Raw genomic sequence first — 24,324 nt, forward strand, 5'->3', positions numbered from 1 at the left:
ATCGAGATTATAGGCATGACCCTGGACTTGACTGCAAGGAAGATCCCTCCCTGCAAACAGATTCTTAGTCATGAGCAATCTGATAAACCAAGTCATTCCCAAACCCAGAACAAAAGTCCAGATCTGTCTGTCTTTGCTCGGTCACATGGTCTCCTGCTCATATGTAAGGCCATTTGCTAGACTGCAACTCTGTCTGCAAGCCTGGCTCTGGTTGGTATATGTGCCACACACAGCATGAACACCATCGTGACCGTGCCAGTCAATGTCAGGGCTTCACTCAGAACCCCCAAATTGTGTGCATTGGAGTCCCTTTCCTACCCCCTACCCTGCCCTGTGCACTCGTACACAGCCAGCAGGGTGATAATCACGGAGGCATCCCTCGTAGGCTGGTGAGCCCACATGGGCAGTCACACATCACAAGATACATGGACACCGTGGAAGGCTGGGATGCATATCAGTCTTTTGGAACCAAGTGCAGTCAGACAGGCATGCAGTGCATTCCTCCCACTCATATGATCCTGATAGCATTTGGATAATGTCAAACAACAGGACAACTGTTTTCTATAACCGCAAACGAGGGGTAAAATCCTTTGCAGTGCGCAGAGAGCAGTGGTTCTCAAACTTTTGTACTGGTGACCTCTTTCACATAGCAAGCCTCTGACCCCCTCTGCGACCCCCCCCTCATAAATTAAAAACACTTTAAAATATATTTAACACCATTATAAATGCAGGAGGCAAAGTGGGGTTTGGGGTGGAAGCTGACAGTTTGCAACCCCTCATGTGATAACCTTGTGACCCCCTGAGGGGTCCCGACCCCCTGTTTGAGAACCCCTGGCATAGGGGCAGTCAACTTATGGTGCATCTGGAATCACATCACAATTTCTGTGATGCACCTCCCGGGCACTTAGAAATCACTGGTGGGCAGCCTCAGGAGGCATTTCATCCCCAATTATGAGTGGGAGTTGCCACCTTTTGAACCACTCGCCATGTCCTCAATGTCCCACCTGTCTGTCAAGGTCGCCTTCCTGGTTGCCATTACATTGGCCAGTGGGTGAGTTGAGGGCCTCATGGCCCAACCCACCATACACTATACTTCATCAAGAAAAGGTATCCCTTCACCTCCACCTAAAGTTCATCCCAAAGCTAATTTCTGAGTTCCACATAAACCGATCGATTCATTTACTGGTATTTTTCCTGAATGCCTCCAGTGAGGAAGGAGATGCCATTTTCTTGATGTCTGACAAGAATTGGCATTCTACCAGCAAAAAAACGAAACCATTTGGGAAATCACAAAGACTATTTGTTGCTTAGCAAAGTGGACACAGGGAGAAGTGATATCAGCTCAGATACTCTGTGGATTTCTGGTTGTATCCTCCTTTTCTATCAGTTGGCACATCGTCACATTCTGGGGTCCAGTCCAGCCCAGTGAAGGGTTGCGTTACCATCTGCCCTGTAACCATAGGTGCTTTAAATTGCTCTGCTGCTGTAATTCTCTTGTCTGGATGCTTCCAGCCAGCATACAAGTATGCATTCAGTGTCTGTATAATAAGCAACCCTGGACCAGCAACTCTGATTCCAGCAGCGTGTTTGCTACACTGCAGGTATCCACCAGCTTTTTGGTTACACCAGGCAAGATTAACCCCAACATCCCCTGTCCCAGATTTTCCAAAAATCATGTGCTCTGCAATATCCAGCCCTTTCCTGGACCATTCAGAGGAATTATAAGGTTTGTTTGCTCCTTGAAAGAGACAAACTTCATAGTTTATCACTTTAAGTGGAGTTAACAATCGCCTCAATTCAAACACAACACTGAGTTTGTTTAGATTAAAAAGTAAAACAAGTTTACTAGCCAAAGGAGATAGGATCTCAAGTGAGTTCAGGTATAAAGGATAGAGTTAGAAATGGTTACAAGGAAATAAAAGTGAAAAAAGCTTTTTAGAGGCTAAGACCTAACAAAACTACCATCTTGTGTCAAGGTAAGATACTTACCATGCTCCCTACCAACTAGATGGCTGCCCTACCCCTCTGGTCATTATCTTCTGCAAAGTTCAAAGTGCTCGGTTCCTTTGTCACCTTAAGTGAAAGGTCACTCGATGTTCTTTGACCCTCTCTTTTATCATCCAGTTAACCTTTAAAATGGATTCTTCTGATGGTTGTCCCTCAAAATAAAATAAAGTATTCAGGCTGTGAGAAAGGAGACATGGAGTCTGGTGAAGGAAGTCCTATATTGGTTTCTCTTCCATTTTTTTTTTCAAAAATGCAAATTGATCTGTTCCTGCTCTTTGCAATGCAAATGAATGGCTACTTGCCAGCGATTGCTAATCAAGTTTTATTACACCTGCTGGAGGCATCAGCTTATCCTTAGTCTGGGAGAAACTTTCTTACCCACTCCCCAGACCTGTCTGGTAAACACACTGTAGTTCCACATTTCCTTCATATTGTCTCTTGGGTGTTTACCTTATATACACCGTGCAAGAATATTAATTATCTCTGTGTTATTAATTTTCCAGTTATACCTTACATGACACGTAGCTGATACAGTTTGACATTAATGAGTTGCAGTACACTGAACTGCTCAGGTCAGCAGAACCTCACTATCAGATACCAATAAGCCTCTTGCACTGTGATGCTGTTAAGGTCATAGGCACCTCTCTCACCCAGATGGGCTGAGAGTCCATTCCGCTAGAGGACAGGAAATCTCTGTAGCGTCACTTTGAAAAATGCCTGTGTTGGACATTTGTAAAGCTGCAACCTGGACTTCCATACACACTTTCACAAAGCATTGCACTCTGGTTCAAGCCTCTTCTGCTGACACAGACTTTGGAATTGCACTGTTACAGACATCTATACCTCCTGCATTCTTGCAGCCGCCGCCTCCTGTTGAGGACTGCTTGCCAGTCACTCACACGTGAAGTACACCTAGGGACTGGCCCTGAAGAAGAAATGGAGGTTACTTACCTGTAACTACAAGTTCTTCCCCTCTGCTTCGGCTCATGACTGGATTCGTGGTAGACAAGGAGCTGGAAAGGCAGGCAGTCTGCACCTACCCTTATATCCGGGAAGTCCAGGGTGCAGGCGTGGACCAACGGCCGCTACTTGCAAGAGATTTTCAAGGCCCCTAAAAATATTTAGGATGCCCAGTTCCTTAACAGCTTTGAAAGAGACTGAGTTTTGAAATCGTTTTGAAAAACACTTCACTACTTGGAGGTGTATGGTGTCATCAGTGAAGGTCCTGCGGTGGCACAACATTTAGTAGAAATAGTTTTTATATTAGCGTGCTGTATATCCAGCCAGTTACGCACTTTCTTTGTAGAAATTAAGATGGCATTTGCATGTAACTGGCAGCATTTAAATGTAAACCAATCACTTTATCAAGTCTACGTGATTGGGTAAAAGGAGATTTGCATTCTGTGGTAAGAATGCAGGATGGCTAAAATGAAAAAGTTCTGCTGTGTATGAATTCAGCGGCATGGAGTCTGTGTGTATTCTTCTTTCAGGATTCAGAGTAACAGCCGTGTTAGTCTGTATTTGCAAAAAGAAAAGGAGGACTTGTGGCACCTTAGAGACTAACCAATTTATTTGAGCATAAGCTTTCGTGAAAGCATTTAAGCCTCTAATTAGGACCCTGCTTACATAGCAAAGCGATTAAGCTTGTGTTTAAATATTTTGCTGAACAGGGATGGACTAAGCACATGCATAAAGTTAAGCATGTATTTGAGTGCTTTGCAGAGTCAGGGTCCTGGGCAGGGGAGCCTGGGTAATGGATGAAAAGGGGAGTTATACTGTATATAAGCAAGTATTCTATTGCAAAGTACATTTTCCATTTTATTTTTACAGGGGAAAAACCCCAGCACAGGCTGAATTGTGCTACTTGAACAAAGCTAAATGGTTGGAAATGTATGGTGTAGATATGCATGTTGTTAAGGTAAGACCTACATTGTCATTTTATTTCTGTGGGGAGTGGAAGAGATTGTAAATAGAAGAATGTGCATCTCTTTATAAATAGATCATAATGCTCTACTATTAAAACATGCGAACAGACTTTGGTACTATGTCTTATAACAAAAGTTTTGAGTTACTACCATATTAATATTAAGATTTGTGCTATTAACTGCATATTGATTATTCCATCATGTGTTTGATTGTAGGGAAGAGATGGATGTGACTATGCGCTTGGACTTACGCCAACAGGCATATTGATCTTTGAAGGAGCAAACAAAATAGGCTTATTTTTTTGGTAATTCATTTTTTGCTTTATATCCCTATTTGTTAACTGCTGAAATCCTTCCCCTTTTAAATAATGAGTTTTGGCTTGGTTTGAATGTATAGCGTGGTTGAGTTAAGAAGGGAGGTTGATTCTGCAATATCAAAATAGATTATGATACATGCTTCTGACTAGGTCAATTTATGTTTCAGTGAAATCTAAAGTGATTTGTTAAACGTATATTTATATTTTAAATACATTATGAGGTCAGATGTCCCATTATTGTAAACCCTCTTATATACATTTTGTTTGTTTTTTCTTTAACTAAAAATCCTAAACTTATAAAATGCCTGTTTATTTTCTGCATGTGTAGGCCTAAAATCACTAAAATGGACTTCAAAAAGAGCAAATTAACACTTGTGGTTGTAGAAGATGATGAACAGGTAATTTTTTCCCCCCTTACTCGGAACCTGATCCATTGAAGGGCTGAGTACGTTCAACTTTTGTTGGCCAACAGAAGTTGAAGGGTCTCAGCGCCTTGTTGGGTCAGGCCATTTCTCTTTTGTGTTAGCCATTAACGAATATTGTGCTTGCCAACTTCCAAAGTTTTTGTTTCTGCATTTAGGGCAGAGAACAAGAGCACACATTTGTTTTCCGGTTAGACAATGCAAAAACTTGCAAACATTTATGGAAATGTGCAGTGGAACACCATGCATTCTTCAGACTGCGAATACCAGCAAACAGTAAATCTAGCAGATCTGACTTCATAAGGCTGGGTTCACGCTTCAGATTCAGGTATTAATGAAATAACTGGGCATTTATATTTATTTGAGGGTGCAGGAAGACACAGCACAAAAATACAAGATTTGTCCAGTTCGTTCTGAGATTATTTATTTATTACTCTTTGCAAAGCAGCTTGGTTTCTCTAAGTATGTTTGATAAGCACGAAGTAAGGGTGGAGTTAATTCACTCTATCTAACTAAAAAAAAAATTTTTTTTTTTAGTGGTCGAACAGAGTATCAAGCAACACATGGGTCCAGGTTACGCAGAACCAGTACATTTGAAAGAAAACCCAGCAAACGGTATCCATCGCGAAGGCATTCAACATTTAAAGGTGGGGCTTTTATTTAACCCACTTGAATTATACATATTCATTAAACTAATGAGCACACATGCATATTTCAGAATTTCTATTGGTGTATAGGTGACCATATTACAACCAAACAAAATTGTAGCTCAGTATGACGAGCATAACCGAATGAGTCACCAGCTGAAAAATCAAAGGTAGCAACTTTTTCCCTGAGTCAGTTTTGTTGTATTATCCTTTGTGTCTCCTGCATCCTCTCCCATCCTTCCTGTGTCTTTTCTTCTCCCCCATCCTCAGCCAGAGTTATACGTTCCCCAGGCACCTGCAAGCTCAGCTGCAGGTGCAAACCTGGAGCTACATCGGACAATTATTTTTGTGTAAATGGTTTGTGATTTTGGAATGTGTGGGGGGAGGGGGGCCGCAACACTTTTGACTTTCTCTCCTTTCCCTTTCTGCATGGGAATGGGGAGAACCACATCTAGAGGTACTTCTCTGTGTGTGTGCATCTAGGGGGCTACTGATCTCATCTTTTGTTTCCATTGTGCTTATGTCAGCTACAAAACAATCTTAAAAAACGGGGGTAGTTATCATTCTCTGAGTCTGTCTCAGTGTGGATCCCATTGTAGGCGCGCATGCACCTCAGGGCATGTGAGACCAGTATTTTTTTTTTTTTTTTTTTTGAGTAGCAAAGTCTGCCGTGCACCCTGTGCCTTCTCATGGACCTGAGTGATAGTATAAAGGGCGGCGTGGCCGTGACTCTCCCTCATTCCCTCTGACTGCTTGTGGCACTAAACCTGTGGAATGTCTGACCTAGTTCTTAGCTTTGGCTACAATTTCTAAAAACCTTCAGAAATTCTTCAGAACTCTGTTTTGATTACCTGGATTTTTTTTTGAGCGCTGCAATCATATCAGTCCATCTGAACCCAGTATCAATAGTTTGGTGTACACACACACACCCCGTATATACACCCTGTACAGCCCTGTCCATTTTGCAGCGGGGGCACAGTAGGAGCTTCTTCTGTCTAGATGAGTTGCACATACCAAGCAAGTGCTCTCTGCCATTTTCCCCTGGGACATGAGATGAAGCTCAAACTCCACTTTCTGGAACAATCCATGAAGGTATCCTCAGAAGATGAGCTCCAAGGTCATGCTAGTGGACAAGCCAATGTCATCCAGGATTCCCCCAGCAGACAGGCTACGCCTAAACCCAGTGCAGAGAAGACAGCACCGAGAAAGGAACTGTCACCGGCACAGTCGCCCCCAACACTGAGAGGAGTCACTTCAAATAAAGAGGCAGAGACTCTGGGGAAAAGGTCAGTGTTCTCCCATAAGCAGAAACAACATACCGCCTCTGAACTGCACCCCTCAGTGTCGACATTGACCATGGAGGATGAGCTTAGGGGAGAACTGGAACAGCCATCAGTGCTGAAGCACCTGCCAATACAGGTACAAATTCTAGTGCAGAGAGCCCACTACAAGATGTCTACTCCTCCTCACTATCACCAAGGCATATGTTCTCTCCATCTTCAAGTAGAGAACCTTCTTCCCTCAGCTCAGTGGCTGACACCATGGAGAGGCTCACCTGATTCCTCAACAGGGCTCTGCCCCAGCCACCTCCTCAGGAATGGCACAGGATTGGATAATACCAGTGAGCCAATGGTATTCTTACTACTGTGGCCCTATTGGGGTTACTGGGTCCACCATCTTGGGCATCGAGAAGCCAGACTCAACTGTGCTCAAGGAAGAGGTCACTCCTCCCTTCAGCATCTCTGGCCAGACACAGAGTATCAGGAAGAACAGGATTCAGTGTTAGAGCAACACCTGTGTTCCGTATCACTACCTGAAGCCCTCTCATCTTTCATCTTCTGGCGAAGGGGTATCCTTGGCATCTAGCTGGGAGCCACACTGGTCCAAGCCATAGCTCCTCCCCAAGTCTGACAAGAGCTCTCTTGGTTGGCTACTCCCAATGAATATATGGAAAGGGATCGGTCCCATGCTCTGCTCTCTCCCTAACTGTTATACTTATCATAGGCGCTTCAAGGACAGGATGGGATGCCTGCCTGAACCACCTGCAGATGCCAGGAACATGGTATCAGAATGAACTAAATTTACATATGAGCATCCTGGAACAGAGAGCCATCAGACTGAATAGAATAATAGCAATGTGGGGCTGGGAGGAACCTTGAGATGTCATGAGGTCCAGCCCCTTGTATTGAGGCAGGACCAACTAAACTTAGACCATCACTGACATATGTTTGTCCAACCTGTTCTTAAAACCTCCTATGATGGAGATTCTACAACCTCTCTTGGAAGCCTGTTCCAGTATTTAGCTACCCATAGAGTTAGGAAGTTTTTCCTGCTATCTTACCTAAATCTCCCTTGCTGCAGATTAAGCCCGTTGCTTTTTGGCCAACCTTCAAGTGACATGGGGAACAGCTGATCACCATCATCTTTATAACAGCCCTTAACATATTTGAAGACTGTTATTGGGTCCCACTTCAGTTGTCTTTTCTCAAGGCTAAATATGCCCAGTGTTCTTAACCTTTCCTCATAGGTCAGGTTTTCTAAAGCTTTCATCATTTTTGTTGCTCTCCTCTGGACCCTCTGCAGTCACGGGGGGTAATACCAAGTGCCTGAACTTCTGCTCCACGGGAAGCATGAGCCCAGATACTCTTCTTCAGTGGTCTCGAGGACTTCTCTATGTCTCCCCACTAAGTCCCCTGATTTCCAGGATATTGTCCAAGACCAAGAGGGACAAGGCTACAGTCATCCTGAAAGCTCCTTGCTGGCAAAGGCAGTTTCAAGTGTCAAACTGCTGCAGTTGTCCATGCAACCTTCCATTCACCTCCCAGCTTGCCCAATGTCAGATCTTACACCCAGACCCCCAGTCGTTGCTTCTGTTGTCTTAGATGTTGGCTGTTTGAGCCTTACTGACAGAGATGGCTCCCTTTCCCCCACAGCAGGAAAATCCTGCACCAGGAAGACTTTTTTCCACCGTGAGAATTCTCCACTGGGCAGCCCAAAACAATCTGGACCGAAAGTTCCTGACGTATGTGCTGATCCTGAAACAGGACTGGCATTCAGTACTGCCAGGGTTCACCTTGCAGCAGAATCAGCGAGTCATGCTCCAGAACAGTCAGACTCGATCTTCTTGCACCTGATGATGTTGAAGCTAATTAAGGGCCTCCTTCATATCTGTCCTCTAGTTAGAGACCTGTCTGCCTTGTGGGATCTCGTGTCATCCTCCTGAAGCTCATGGAGCTTCCCTGTGAGCCGCACTGGAATGCTCCATACAACATTTTACTATCAAGGCAGTCTTTCTGCTGGCTATTGCTTCAGCTTGAAGGGCTTGTGAGCTCCAAGCTCTCATGGCCAGACCACCATACACATTCTTCCGTCTCATATTTTCACCTGATCTAATCCATTACCTGACCAGTCTTCTTTCCAAAGCTGCACTCACTTCTGGAAGAGAAGAAATTACATATCTTGGATGTAATTAAAGCTTTACTATATTACCTTGATAGGATTGATCCATTTTGGCTCCCCCCCTTACCCTTACACACCTCTTTTTGGCCATTTCTGGCACATCCAAAGGCCATGCTATCTCATCAGAGAGACTCTCCAAGGGAATCACACAGTGAATTTCAACCTGCAATCAGCTGGCTGGCAACCTGGTCACTTTGTCCCTCAAGGCACTCTCCACGGAGGCACAGGCTGCATCTACCACCTGCTTCAGGAATGTTCCTGCCTCTGAGATCTGCAACATGGAGTAACCCACTGACTTTTCTGAAAAATTATGCCCTTGACATGGCAGCCAGGGCTCTGGCGGAGTTCAGAAGACCAGTTCTTCAATCACTGTTTGGTTCAGCTAATGTTCCTCACTCCAACATCCTAAGAGGCTACTGCTTGCCAGTGAATTACAGTGGGATCCACACTTACCTACTGAAGAAGAGAGAACGGTTACTTACCCTACAGTAACTGTGGGGTCAGTGCAGATCCCATGACCTGCCCTCTATCTCCGTTTTTTGGAGTCTGTAGTTAATACTAGCTTTGAATCATAAGGGAACAGAGAGAGGGTTGCAACTTCATTGCGGGAGCACAAGGTACATGCGCAGCCCTGACAGATGCTGCTACTCAAAAAAAAATATTCCTGTCCTGCACATATGAGGTGCACTTAGACTACAGTATCTCAAAGAGCCACAGTTACGGTACAGTAAGTTCTCTTTCAAAAGTAAATGTTGATTAACCTTCTTTTTTTTCTTTAAAGCAAACAATCCTGTGAAGGCAGCACAACTGTGGTAAGTGTATCCAGATTCTCGTTGCGTGTTCATTGTTATGGTTTGGCAATGAGTCTTAAGTCCCTGTTCGTGCATCAGGGTTGGCTAGCACAGAATCCTGCACCTGTGCTAGCTGACCACAGTGTAAGATCAGGGGCTAAGCATGAAACTTTGTTTCCTTTTATTTTTGTCTGAGTGGATTTCTGTCCTTTGAAAGTAGGAGCAAAATTACGCTTATTTTCTTTCTGATCTTATGTCATTATGTTGAGCACCTAACACTATCTTTGCTGCTTTGTAAGTTTAAAATAAATAGTCTTTTCTTTGCCCCTGAATGTTCCCTGTGGTACAAGCAGACCTTTGCCCGAGCAGACTACTAATGCTTTTGAATTTGGAACGTCGGGTATAAATTTTGTTATACCTTTCTAAAAACAGAGCACTGTGCTACATAAAACTGAATTAGAGGTGTTATTAAATTAGCATTTTCATGTGGTAACCTACTCATCGTCACTTCATAATCGTGTGAAATCAGGAGTACGTGGAACCACGCTAACTTCTCTAGCTCTTAATTTGTGCTATGCAGTTGTGTGTCCCCCCCCCCCCCCCAGCTTTTTTTTTAATGAAATGTCACAGTAGCAACAGTAGAGTTATGGTGAAGAAGGTACTTGAATTATGAATCCCTAATTGCAGGTGCTTTTAACTTTTTAAAAATTAGTCTTTGAGCTGCCATTTCTTATTTTGTTAGCCAGGGAATGGATGGTGGGGTTTTTGTTTTGTTTTGTTTTTTGTTTAATTTGGCCATGTTTGTCTTATCAATTTCAGAAATGTGGAGGAAAATGTTGGTTTTCTCCAGTTAGAAATTTTTCACACTTTTATTTGCACTTGATTAAATTAAAAATGCCTTGTATTTTTAAAAAGTTCAAACTTGTCATGAATTTGGCCCTAAATGAGGACAAGCACCCTTACAAGCTTGAAGAAATATAGTTTAAAAAAGTAACACTTGCTGCAGACTTTTTTGGTATTCTGGAATATTTGACATTTTTATACTATTACTTAAGGCTTTGCTCTTGCAAACATGTGAGTAGTTCCACTCAAGTCAATGGGATTACTCCTCTGTGTAAAATTATGTACTTGCATAATGCAGGATCTGAGAAGTTTGTGTCTCTAGTAGTCATAAAAGGTACAAGACATTATACCTGGGGGGTGGGGAGGGAGGCTGAAATGATGTTTGTTTAGCTGTCATTTTCATTTTGTTGTTTTTGTGTAAATGTAATATGCAAGGATCTCTTAATTCGCTTCGTAGCTCTCTAACTACTATTAAAATGGACTGCTAGCATTACAGAATTTTGAAGGACTGATGGGTTAATGTTTTCATTGTTGTTAGACGACGACCTGAAAAGACACATCTGTCCTGGTACCGACATGTTTCCAATATTCCTGAGAAGTTTAGGCCTCAGTCCTGCAACTGGCTCCATGAGGGCGGATGTCTGTGCTTCTCCAGATCCTCATTAGACTTAGAGGGTCTCAACACAGGCATAGAACTTTTCCTTTGTGTAGCCAGTTGAAGGATCAAGTTCTCAGTCTTGTTCACCCACATAGCAAACTCATTCATGGAAATGATCCATTTTCTTATTTTTTGTCAGTTTTAATTACAGAACAACTATTTTTTCTTTGTCTTATTTTAGTGCAAAAAATAATCCTGAAGTCCATAACTACCAGGTAAGAGTAACACTTGCTGAAGGGAATATTGACTTTAGTTTATTACTTTAACTGTAAAGTTGTTGCTGCCTCTAATTAAGGTGACTCATTTTCTCCTCTCTCCCCCTTCTTCCCTGTTGTTTTGATTTGTTCCTTTCATACCCTTGTGGTGCAATTTTGTTCTGTGTCTCTAATTGCTGCAGCACAGAATTTGCAGCCCAGTGGGGAGACGATTCCTTTATGACACCTTTTGCTCCCTCCTGATTCTGGGCAGCTCTGGGGACTAGAAAGGTGCCCCAATCATTTAGACAGCCTTAGAGGGCCTGTTTAAGTTATGGCAGCCTCCTGGGCCACAGCACCACCCAGAATTTTGGCAGCATTGCATCGTGTGGGTCCATCCCCAATACACCTCCTATGCCAGGGCTTTTTAGGAGGTGTCCGCAGTAGGCAGTCGTACAGTTGTCTTCCATGGTGTCTACACCCGGGGGAATCCTCCTCTGGCTGGGTTGGGGGTTTTTACAGCCCCTTTATGCCATTCCTTCCCTTGTAACCAGGGTAACAGGCCTGGAGTGGAAGTGAGGATCTCACTCTTGTTTCATATACTTCACAGTCGCATTCAGTGCTGCTGTGGGAGCAGGTTGCATTTTCATCCAGAGTGAACGCATGTATGAGAAACTAATTGTAATGTATTTTTCAATTAAAAAATTTTAAAACCTCCTTAGTGATTTTGTTCCACTGTCACTGTCTCATCAGGGCTTAATGGGCATAGGAAATGTCATCAGCATGGTGGTGTCCTTCTGGACCTTACTGCTGTAATAAACCGTCTCTCCCTCCAAACTCTGACTAAAAATGGCTTTTCACCCATTTCTCAAGCAAACAACAGATATGCTGAAATTATGCAACAGAGCAAAAATGTGGGTTGTGACCTCTTTCCAAAGGGAACAGCAAAAACATTTCCTCACTTTCATTCAGCTGTGACCAACCTCATGCTAGGGCTTCGTAAAGGTCCGGGCTTGAATATCATTTCACCAAAAGGCCCCATGCACATGTTGGGTAACACAGGAGAGAGGCTGAATCTTGCCTTTCAAATCCCTAGGTAGTGCTGATATCCCTGGTTGACTGCTATCTTCAAACTATGACAGACTACACTGTACAGAGCTGTTCTTCGCATAACAATGTCCCTTGGATTATGTCTACACTTGAAACTGGGAGGTGTGATTCTCAGCTTCTGTAGACATATTGTCATTAACCAGCACACTAAAAATAGTTGTGTAGTGTGGGCAGACGCAAATGGCAGCATGGGCTAGCCGTGTTGAGTACAAACCCGCCTGAACCCTGTGGCTACCTACTCTGGACTGCTAGCTTGTGCTGCTGCCTGTGATACCAAGGCTGCTGCATTATTTTTAGCACAAGAGCTGGAATTACACCCCCAGCTCCAAGTGTAGACGTAGCTGTAGGTTCCATGGTAGTAGTTCATGCTCACGTCTGTCAACAGCTGCAATTGTGATATTTGGTATATTTTTAAGGCAGGTCCTTCATCATTTTTTGGAACGACTGGTAATGGAAGTACAAAATTGCAGTAACAATGCAGGCAATTGTAACATGAGGATGATGTAATTGAGGACAACTCTTCACTTTAAAAAGAGCTCCATAGAAAAGTAATCAAATGCAATCAGATTAAGAAGTGATACAATGATATAATCAAAGCTAATATTTTATTTCCAGCCACAGTATCACCCTAATATACATCCTGGTCCACCACACTGGCACCCTCATACTCCTGTGAACGTAAGGTAAGCTCTCTCCATTGTATGGGAGGGATCTTTTTTTTTTCTTCTTTATTTTAAACAACCTGTTGAATTAGAACTGTGATGAGACTATGAGATGATGTATGTTAATCACTTCAGTTTTTGCTTTGACATATTCTAAGTCTATTAAACTTATTAGAAGGAAGTTTAATTTTAGGATTAAATTTTCCTTTTGAATTAATTTCTGTAGGTTGTGTCTCTGGCAGTGAGGTGCTTCATATTTTTAGTCAAATGAATTTTACTTTGATTAGCATTTAATCTGAGAAGACAGTGGAGCATGTCCTTTCAGGGTGGGCTTAAATCAACAATGTATAGCGACCTTTTTCTGTGCTCCAGAAGCTTACATGGAGAATTATAGTGCTTTCCTATTGAACAATTGTATCAACAGATTGGTAGATTAAAAAAAAATCACATAAAAATAACATTTTAAAACTACCACTTGAAAATTCAGTATCTGTATAGCTATGAATATGGCTGATCTTACCACATAAAGACTTAAATTTTAGTGCTATCAGACAGGAATTAAGTGAAAACAAGTTTGGAAGAAACTCAGTCTAAATTGAAATCAGTATGGTTTGTGTGCTTTTTCCCCAGGTAAATATAACTCTTTTTGACTTGTATTATTTTATTGCCAGACAGTGTGTAGGACTTTCATATATAACTGGCACCACCTTGAGTGCGTAATATTGCTGTTCTCATCTATCCCCTCTTCCTGCCTCTTCATCTTAGTATTCTTAGATAAAACAGTTCCTTCACAGGGTAGGTGGAGTTTGGTGCTGAGTGTAGGTGAGCGTGAGCGATAAGGGTAGGCTGTAAAGTGGAAGAAAGGATAGTCTAGTCTGAGATTATGGGACTGAGGAAGCAGGGAAAGGGCATAGTGATGGAAGACACAGTATTTCTCAGGTGGATCTGCACATTATTTATCTCCATCTCAAAATTCCTAGAGAGTCTGGTAACAAAATAAATGTTAAGGTAAAAACAAAACTACATTTATGGAAAAAAACTTTAAAATATGTAATGAATCTGACATAAAATTACTGTTCAAAATCTCTCCTGTTGATTTTAACACAGAATGAGTTCAAAAATCTCCAGTTTCCTATTACCAGGGAGTAGCTGCATCTACAGAGATTTTGTAACCATTTAAGGGTTTTTTCTAAAAAGAATTTCCATTTATGATATTAGTCTAGTTAATTCTGATATTTTTAAAGCCTAAAACTTTCCTTTAGGCAGAGTAATGTTGAGATAAGCAGAGCAGTGTGTTAAAAAGTTTGTAAGAGAACTTTTTTCTTCAGTGAAGATTAAGGTCATTGCAAAGAGCTACAGGAAAATATGAAAAATGGCTTTTGCAAAGCTAAGTCTGTAAGAGATACATTATAGACCAATCCTGCAGGCCCTTTGTCAGCTGAGTCCTGAAAGGTGCTGAGCAGGCTGGCCCCAATCCAACAAAGCATTTCAACACATGCTTTCACTTGAAGCATGTGAGTAGACTCGTTGAAGTGAATGGGCCTACTCAAGTGATAAAAGTTAAAGCATGTGTTTAAGAGGTTGGGTAAATTTGTGCCAGAGTGCTCAGCCCCTGGCAGGATCAAGCCCTGGTTTCATATAACTCCCACAGCTGGGCTCTCAGAATTGGACTTGAGGTGGGACAAGAGATAAGGGGAGGATGTTGGTGGGATACTCTGTTCTGTTTTGTAAATAATGCAAACTCCAAAATAAGAAGGTGCAGAATCACTTTCCATCTTATCTCCATAAAATCTCCTCAGTAAAACTGTTCTGTTGTTACTCAGTTAAAATCTTATAGGATTGAATTTTCTTCCAAGATCTGAGGTTAGTGGTCATTGTGTAATTTTTAGATTTATTATTGAGGTTCCCTTCAAGTAAAAATAAAAACTTAGCTTTCAATTTTAGATTCACAGTTTTCAGCCTACTTTGGTAGCGTACAAAGAAAGAATGTTTAAAAAAATTGGAGCAACTTCAATGTATTAATATAGAAGTATGTCTGGCATTATGCAATTATTTTTATTCACTTTTCATCATGTTGCTTAAAACAACTGCTTCTTGAAATGATTTATGATGATTTGGTACATAGTACCTTCAGAAAGCTTGGGAGAGTTTGGTGATGGTAGTAGTTACCTATACCAGTATGCTAGGGAAAACATATATTTCTTCCTAGTTGCTTTTCAGGGTTCGGAGTGAATTTGTACACAAACTTGTATTCTAGCTGCAGGAACTAGAAGTTTTGTTTGGTTTAACAGGGTGGATGTGTAACTAAGTCCATCGGAGTTGAGCAAATGGCAGTATTTATGGGTGGATGATTGATTGCTTCATTAATGTTACTGTGTTTTTAATTTTTAAGCCTTTGGGAAATAGTACTTCCACTAGCTCAACTTTTTGCATGATTCTGCATTTATTGCTCATTTGGCAAAGCCACTTAGCCTTGCTGCAGTTAACTCTTTTCCCCTGGAAATTCAGTGGCTTTCAGGCATGATTATTTTTAACATTTGAAAGAAAAGATTCTAAAAGTGTCGTGCATGTGATCTAATCCAAAGTGCATTGAAGTCAATGGAAAGACTCCCAGTGGCTTCAGTGGGCTTTACATCAAGCCCATGATTCTATCCACCACTCCCTTCCATGGTTGTTCACTCTCCATCATTTTTCATGTGCATTTTAGAGCCTATCTGATAAACTCATATTACTGTATAGCATTCATAATTGTAAAATTTACTTCCACCTCTCACTAACCAATAACTGTGCAAATGGTACAGGCCACCCTACCATGATGACAGGCCATATTGGAAACCAACCACAAGTGGAGATGACCGCAATTTACAGTATATCCAAGATCAGAACCAGAAGAATTTAGGAGGAATCCAAAGTATGGTGTACCAAGATAAACTCATGACAACACTTTGAGAAACTGGGTCATCCTAATTTCACCTACCATCCTAGATGATCATTACATTCCATAAGCATTGTCTGTCTGTCTGCATTATGTTAAATGTATATTGTGTAAAAAGTGTGTCTTAATCTGTAGGGTCATCTTGTCTAGTGTTCCCAGACAATCTTGAAAGAAGTATTTTCAATATTTTTTGTAAAAATCTGATAAGTTTTGTGAAAGCTGGTCAGAGTTCACTGTGGCTCAAGTTCTGAAATTTTTGTAAATTGTTAAATTTATCATATTTTTGTGGGACTCTGGGCATGTTTCTTAAAATATTACACACCACATCTTATTATTTTATCAGCTTGTTCTAATTTATGAACCCAATTAAAAAATGAATGAGCAGAAATTTAGTTTCTGAACTGATAGAAGGACAGGAGATGTGATATAAATGAAAAACAGAATCAAAACTCACTTTTGTAATTAAAAATGACTTAAATGGCCAGTGCTAAAGGGATCCTTTTGACATAATCAAAGGTTTTTTTCACAAAATAAAATTACCGGTGTTTATGTAACTTTAAACACAAGTATAGGGAAAACACTATAATTTTAAATTTAATAGATTACTCTGTTACTACTCAGATTTATTGATTAAACCAATGAGAAATTGCATACTATGCCTAAAGGTAGTATTTGCTGCTATGAACACAGGAATGTTAAAAAATAATGCCTTAATAATGGGTGCTGCTGTCTTTTGTCTGATTTTTTTTTAAATGAAATTGTGAATGTAAACCATAAGGAAGCATAAAACTACCTTTTGAAATTTTTTCTCCAAGAGGGTGATTCAAGAAATAGCTTGTAATCAATGTAGTACTTGAGGGAAGGGGAAACAGAGGGTCCTGATAAATAAAAAAGATGTTAGACTTCTGCGAAGTTGGATGTACACTTTACAGACTCAGGCCCTTACATAGGCGTGACTGGTACTTTGATCACTTGCCTATATTTTACTCAAAGTGCCATCTTTATTCATATTTTCTTATTAATTTGGCCTTACAACTGATCTTTTGAAGTTTCCTGGAATAAGTAATATTCTTTATATTTGGGATATCTTAAATTGGTAGGTTTTTTTAAAACTTGATTTTAATAGGCATCCATTTGTAAATAAGGATAACCTGCATTTTTTCAGAGCAAATTTGATAGTATATAACTTTGTAAAGTATATTTGTTTACAAATGCTATCATTAATATTTGTTTTGATCTTCCTTGTATGTGCTAAGTACAAATAAACATTCTCAAGCTTCTGGTTTTGTTTTGGATATATTATTATTTATCTGTTTAAAAGATATAAATACAATTTTTGTGGAAGTTAGGGGAATGATACACCACTGTGTTGTTCCAGTTTTATGCTCATGTCACTGTGTAGCCTCAATGATGTAATATTGGAGTAACCCAGTGATGAATCAGGCCCAAGATTTTCATTGGAATCCACTGGAAATACTTGAAGGCACAGTGCACTATGATGTGAAAGTGCCAGTATAATATGTATGGCCTTCAACTGAGTATTCATCGCTTCATGATTTTGTTATGGAACTTCATTAGATTTCTATATATATTGTTTATACTCAGCATGGCTTTTCTGTGCAGTATTTTTTGCTGCTGTTGTATAGGGAGCTGAAGACATTTAGAGCAAAATGTCTTAAAGTGCCACTTTAGCCCTATGTTGAAGATTTAAGTGGTGCATAAGCCTTGTGCTAGATCTCTGCATAAGGGTGAATTTTGCCCTTTATGATTATTTGTATATAGCAGTTTTCATGCCTGGTACAAAATGGGAAAGCACTTATCTGATCTTATTCCTTCTCTTTAGAAGAACCGCAGATTCTCTCGGCTACATTTTTTTATGGCATGCCCATCCCTCAGTACTCAGTGGTCCTGAATACCTATAACAGCAGTGAGATTCAGGGGTAAGGAGGGGTTGGTATTGCAAGCAATAGGGGCAGGTCGTTTCCTGCTCCACTTCGCTCCATCCACAGTTATTTCCTTTGGGGAGGACTAAAAAGGTAAAGGGCTGGTCTCCACTACAGGGAGAGCGGGACGGTCGATGCTGCTGCAATCGATGCAGCAGGGATCGATTTAGCAGGTCTAGTGAAGACCCGCAAAATTGACAGCAGAGTGCTCTCTGGTTGACCCCAGTACTCCAGCTCTTCAAGAAGAGTAAGGGAAGTTGTCCGGAGAGTGTCTCCCGTCGACTCAGCACCGTGAAGACACTGGGGTAAGTCGACCTAAGCTATGTCGACTCTAGTTACGTTAGTCACATAGCTGGAGTAGCGTAACTTAGGTCACCTTACCCCCATAGTGAAGACAAGCCCAAAGTCTGACGTTTTGCATTTAACCTTTCTCTCCAGTGATGCTGCTCTGACTTCTGCCACTGCAATGAAGTAGGAAGAGACTCTACCTTTTGAATATGTATTTTAATTTAAAGGGCACTTTGGTGTTTGTTTTTTCTAAAATTGGCACCCCTACTATTTAGAAAGTATGATTTAGCTATTAAATCGGTGATACCAACCTTTGGATGCTAGAAATGCAACTCACCACTTTCACTTCTTAGCAAGGCAGAAATCTTCATGTTTTAAAGCAAAATTCTATTGCTTAACTCTTCTGAGAATGTTTGGTGAATTTGACTGCTCAAGGTAACTCTTTTAGTTTAAAAATTACTTTATAATAACTTTTGAAAATCTTTGGCTGTTAGGATTTAAGACTGGATCCTATTTGCAGGCCACTGTAGGAAACCTCTTTTGATATCACAGTTTTGCATTACAGTTCCTAAAATACTTTAGGTCCATTATCTATTGAAATAAATGTTCTTATGTCATGTTGTATAGGTTTCCTGCCAGGATTCCCCATGAGAATGCCACAGGATATTTATTTAAAGTAGTTCTCAGTTGTGTTCCAAATAGTAAAACACGCAATTTTTCTATATGTACAAAAGTCACTTTTGAAATCTTTCCAGTTGTCCTAAGTAAACAGATACCACCACCTACTGAATGCTAACGAAGCAAGTTTTCCAGGATGCCCATTGTACTGTAGGTTTAACTTCTGAAAATGTTCTTCATTCTAATTTTTAAAAGTTTAATTTAAAAAATTATAATTTCCTTTGTATTAGTTGTAGGTACTTTTCAGAAAAACTCTTTGAAGATTTATCCTCTCCTGATTCCACAAGAGCTAGAAATGGTGTAGCTATGTTGGTCCCAGGATATGAGAGAGACAAGGTAGGTGAAGTATTATGTTTTATTGGAGCAGTTTCCATTGGTGGAAGGGACAAGCTTTCAAGCTTCACGGAACTCTTCTTCAGGTCCAAATTGGTCCAGTAAAATATCTTCTCTCTCTCATATCCCAATAAGACCTGAAGAAGAGTTCTGCATAGCTTAAAAGCTTGTTTTGTCCACTAACTGAAGCTGGTCCAATAAAATATATTACCTCACCTGCCTTGTCTCTTTCAAGAAGTGGAAATTGGATGATCACAAATGGTGACAAAACTGTCTTTTCTGCAAATTAGAGATGCTATTTGATGAATAGACATCACACCAGGAATCAAAAATTACATTGGTTTGTGTTCGAGTATATAGTGGAGAGAGTCTCAGATCTGCTGGAGCACCACTTGGTGCATTCAAGAGGGATTGGGGCTAAGGTGTCTTTACGCCATCTTTCTGTACTCCTCCCATCCCCCACCCCCACCCCAGAACTGGAGGATATCTGGCCAGTTCAGTCCCAGCACAACTCAGTGCAGCCTATTTTGCAATGCAGCAATTACTGGACAGAAAAACACCAGAGTACCAGTCTCCCTCCTGACCTGACGTCCCTCCTACACCAGGGACTCCAGGAGTTGTTGCAATGCCAGGTCTGTGACTTAGGCCAGGTTTATGGCCCATTGCAGCATCAGAGTATTGGCCTGGCCCTCAGACTGTGGGCTGTAGAAACAGGTTCTAATATTGGGGAAGATGGCATCCCTTTGAATTAATTCTTCTTGGCATGGGTTACTTAACCTGTGAGTTTTCTCTTTTCAGTTACTTAATCATGAATCACTTTGTCAGCTGAAGTGCAGACTAAAAATGTAGGAACTATATCATGTAATGCAATTGCACAGCTGTCAGTCTGGGGTGTTCACTCTGACAGAAATAACTGAATTCTGCTAAAACATGTATCAATGGGCCAAAATGCAGACTTCTCAAGTTCAAGGATTGCTTGCTCAAAGGCTATAGAATCAGGTGGAGCATCTAGTATGGCAGGTAAGTTGTAATATGTCTTTTGTCTTTCAGATCCCAAACCAGTGCACCAGAAGAGCTCTCTTCCATCTTGTAGAAATAGTAGTATAAGAGCTTGCAAATAATTTGGTAAATGTAACCACTGGTGCCAACAAGTAAGCTGACTGAGACAGGAAAAATGAAGATGCTGATATGACTTGATTTTCGGCATACGGACTCCCAAGTGGGGTAGAAAAACATAATCAGGATATGTGGGAGAGATTCCCTGCAGTGGGGAGAGGCAGGCCGACTTAGCTCTGCATTTCTTTTTGTTTTTTTGTGGGGAGTTTTAAATAAAAGGGTTCTTCAGAAGTTTCATGTCCTTGATCCAGCAGGAAGCCAGGTCGGTGCTATTCCCACAGGAGCCACCTGGCTTGAATGAGGACCACTGCAGCACAGGCTCACTGAGGACCTAATTCAAAGTCCATGGGAAGACTACATTGATGGGCTTTGGATCAGGCTCCAAGAACAGTACAGTGTTTTCCTTTTGCTTTGTAAAGTGGGGAGCTGAGGAGAGCAATATTTATCGGTTATTGCTATTCATGCATCACCATTAGTGCTGACTGTTAGCCAGGAAACAGAAAATTACTCCCCCCCCCCCCCCTTTTTTTTGTTTTGTTTTTTTGGTAAGTGTCTGTGGATTCTTCAAAGGCCAGGGCATGCTGGAATACTTGCTTCTGCCACAAAACAACAGCAACCAAAGAACCTCACTTTGAGAGATTAACCTGAGCTAGCTTTGCTGGTTAGATGTAGGAACTTGCCTCTGTGTTCACTGCACTTGTTCCACATCGTGAGGATGAAAGCTTTGGGATTGCTGGAACTCAGAAGTTTTTTTTGTGTAAATAGCATGTTTGCATCACATTTATTTCTGTTTTAAGAATGAAATGGCTGCATTTGAAAAATACAACTCAATTTTTATTATTCATGCTTATTATGGTAGTACCTAGGGGGCAACCAAGAAGGGGGGGCATTATGCCACTGTACAAATATAGAAAAACATAGTCCCTATCCCTTTGGTGACAAAGAGTTTACAGCCAAAATAGAGAAGATAGACACAGGGTCAGGGAAAGGGACAGAACAAACATACTTCTTCATTAGTGTATATTGTTTGTTGCATTCCCATCCCTAGAGATACCTTGAAAAGCAGTCAAATTCTGAGAGAGACTACAATTGCAAGGAACCAGGTTTTCAAAAGAGCTCAGAGCCCAGCAGCTCCCATTATTCTCTTAAGTGCCATTGTATTCTGAAAAGTGATGGGCATTGTGGGCTTCCACACTGAATGTTTCTCAAAGATTTCCATATCATATGTGCTAAGTTTTTCTTTCTGCCTGACCTGCCAAAAAAAACCCACCAACCTAACCTGGATTCTGAGAGTCAAGTTGGGTTCCTTCCTTCACATGGCTCATCCCCCGTAATAAAGGTTCTGCAGGCCAAATTCTGTATCAGTTACTGGCACACCTTTGCAATCCAGTTTTAGAAGTCTGACCCTTGATAGTTCTTTCAAATAAAACAAATTGTTCCTTAACAGCTAGCCCTGTGATATTTCTGAATGTGGGTTTTAAGCTCTTCAGGGCAAGGATCTCATCATACCTGCCTGAAAGGCCCCTAGCTTACTTATCACTGAATAAATACTAATAGATAGAAAATGTAAATAAAGGTCCGTTAACAAACTTTCATATTAGTTCACAGTACGTAATCCTCTCTAGATTTTTTTTCTCCATCCCAGTTCAGAGATCTGGTAAATTCTTTATAATTAAATACGCACTGTATGTTCAACCCTTTGGAGTTAATGGGATTTGAAGATGCTCAGCACGTTGCAGCATTGCATCGTTTGAGAGAGAGTGTCTTTTTTTATTTATGCATTATCATATGTTCACACTGATCAAAATCAACTTGACAACGTATGTTCTAAAGGATTTCAGAGGACCATGGCACTTGGAGAGAAGACATATGGAGAATGCTTCTACTCTCCTAGCTCTCTGACCAGCTGCACGTCTTTTCCTTTTGGTTGTGTTCGAAGTACATTAGTTCTCTCGACTCCGAGCAGTCTGCTGCTCCCTGCAGCACACTTTGTGGTGACAGCTCATCTTCCCATAGTGATTTGCTGTTTGGGTATTCTCAACAGACTCAAAGCGCCTCCTCTCATAGGCAGAAGAGTCTCACTAACAATGGTTCTCCCAAGCAGCATGTGACGTGCAAGCACTTTTCAGATCACCGAGGATTGTTCTGTGGACCACAGCTGAAGAACCACTTCACTGAATGATTTGTTCACCAAGAGATTAGAAAGACCCCTTCAACTTTTAAAGAAAGAAGGTTGAGGTGATAAATCCTACCAAGAGATCATTCAGAAACTGTCTCAAAATTACATTAGCATTGTCAATCATATTTTCGTTCCCAATATTTGTTAGGCTTTTTTGAACTTGTCATACTTTGTACTTTCTGTAGTCTGTATTTTTTTGCATTTTGTTTTTCCTATTAGGGTCTGAAACTTTGAGCTACTGTTCTAAAAAACCTCCCCACTTTTATTTTTATTAAAAAGATAAATTTTTGAATTACTAGAAGAAAGGTCCAGAACAGGAGCACTTTTTAAAAATTGTAGTCACTTGCTAAAAAAAGTTCTAAGTAATTTGAAGAGTAGTTTAAAAAAAAGTCATTATATTTAAAAGCCACATTTTTGCTCACAAAATGTTCTGTTGCTCAGTCATGTGCCCCTGAAGAACTGAAAGGAGCAGCCATTGAACTCAGTTGGCAGTAGGAAATGCTGGTCTAATACAGTTTAAAGTCAGACAACAAGCTATTTAAATATTTAACAAATACTTTTTCTCCAGTCAGTTGGTTTATAACAGTCCCACAAACAACGTGCAACTTGCCCCACAGCATTAGTTTTTGCATTTTCTGAGAGTCATGGGGAAACGGAAATGTTAAACCGTTTATGCAGTCACACAGAGAATATTGACCAGTTGGATAGCAGTACAGTCAATATCTGAAATTCCCAGGTTAGAAAAAGGAGAACGATGTTTACATCCTAGTTGTATCTTTGATATCCATGTGCTAAATCCTACGTTTTTGAGGCCACTCAGGCTGGCAGCTTTGTCAGTCAGCAGGACCACGCTGTCTGCGTTCAGGAGAGACTGCTTTTCCTCCACTCAGGGCAGTGGGAGAGAACCAAGGGAGGAGGAAGATTGGGGCCTAATGGGTGGGTGAAGAGATGGAAAAGATACCCAAGATGAGACCGTAGAGTGAAGAGGGAGAAGAGAGCCCAATGTTGAACCACAAGTGGGACAGAGGAGCAGGGAGAGAGACTCCAGCAGAAGGGGGCATCTGGGGAAAAGTTAGATGGAAGGAAAGATTTTAGTGTTTGGTTTAGGGTGGGAGGAAATGGAAAAGAAAAGCTAACTGGAAGTAAACAATGATAAGGACTGAGGAGATAAAGAAGGCAAAGTAGAAGGGAAAAGAGAATGGAAAAGCAAGGGAACCTGTGGTCTATGCAGCTTTAAAAACAATAGTGTGTATGGTTACTAGATCTTTAAGGTCTGGAACACACTGTTCCTTGCTCCAAAGAGGTGTTAATTGGACATGAAACTGATCACTTTGGAAAAAAAAGTTTTGACCTAAAAAAGGGAACATTTAAAATGATTGGTTTGGGGGTGTTTTGTTTGTTGGGGGGGGGGGGGGGGGGGGGGTTGGTGACAATATTTTGCTGCTGTTCAACCAGCTTCTCTTACAGCTGGTCAGAATTTTCAGCAAAAACATAGTCTGAAAATTGCAAAATAACTGAAATTTTATCTCTTGTCAGAATCAATTGGTGTTGATTGGAGACTGAGCCTAAGAAGGACCATCTCCACTGTACTAAGTTGATTCATTTAGGTGTCACTTTATTTTCTTGTTGCTGATATTATTCTCTATGGAAACAAGTGACATTTCCTTTCTTTGAACAGTGTAAGTCTACTGTACATAGTTCTGGTTTCAGCTTGAATGGTAATGTAAATAGCATTAATGGAATCTAAACTTCAGCCTTAGCTTGACTGTCTTGGATTTGCCTGCAGGGCCTTTAGGTTTTTGCGCCTTGATTCCTTA

The 24,324-nt window shown here is 41.0% G+C and overlaps 1 protein-coding gene across 5 annotated transcripts in view; it reads left to right on the forward strand.

The window, feature by feature from the left end:
- EPB41L4B (erythrocyte membrane protein band 4.1 like 4B) overlaps positions 1-24,324 on the forward strand; it is a 249,728-nt gene that overhangs the window by 119,907 nt on the left and 105,497 nt on the right. For 4 of the 5 annotated variants that reach the window (XM_037889908.2, XM_043540419.1, XM_037889909.2 and 1 more), the window contains exons 8-15: positions 3,838-3,925; positions 4,149-4,237; positions 4,578-4,647; positions 4,830-4,999; positions 5,209-5,318; positions 9,559-9,589; positions 11,251-11,284; positions 12,989-13,056. In XM_037889908.2, the coding sequence (XP_037745836.1) occupies positions 3,838-3,925; positions 4,149-4,237; positions 4,578-4,647; positions 4,830-4,999; positions 5,209-5,318; positions 9,559-9,589; positions 11,251-11,284; positions 12,989-13,056 (660 nt within the window). Of the gene's footprint in view, positions 1-3,837; positions 3,926-4,148; positions 4,238-4,577; positions 4,648-4,829; positions 5,000-5,208; positions 5,319-9,558; positions 9,590-11,250; positions 11,285-12,988; positions 13,057-15,836; positions 17,251-24,324 lie in introns of those variants that run through there. The other variant, XM_037889910.2, reaches the window with a different exon arrangement.

This window comes from Chelonia mydas, chromosome 2 (genome assembly GCF_015237465.2).
Source record: "Chelonia mydas isolate rCheMyd1 chromosome 2, rCheMyd1.pri.v2, whole genome shotgun sequence".
Taxonomy (NCBI): Eukaryota; Metazoa; Chordata; order Testudines; family Cheloniidae; genus Chelonia; species Chelonia mydas.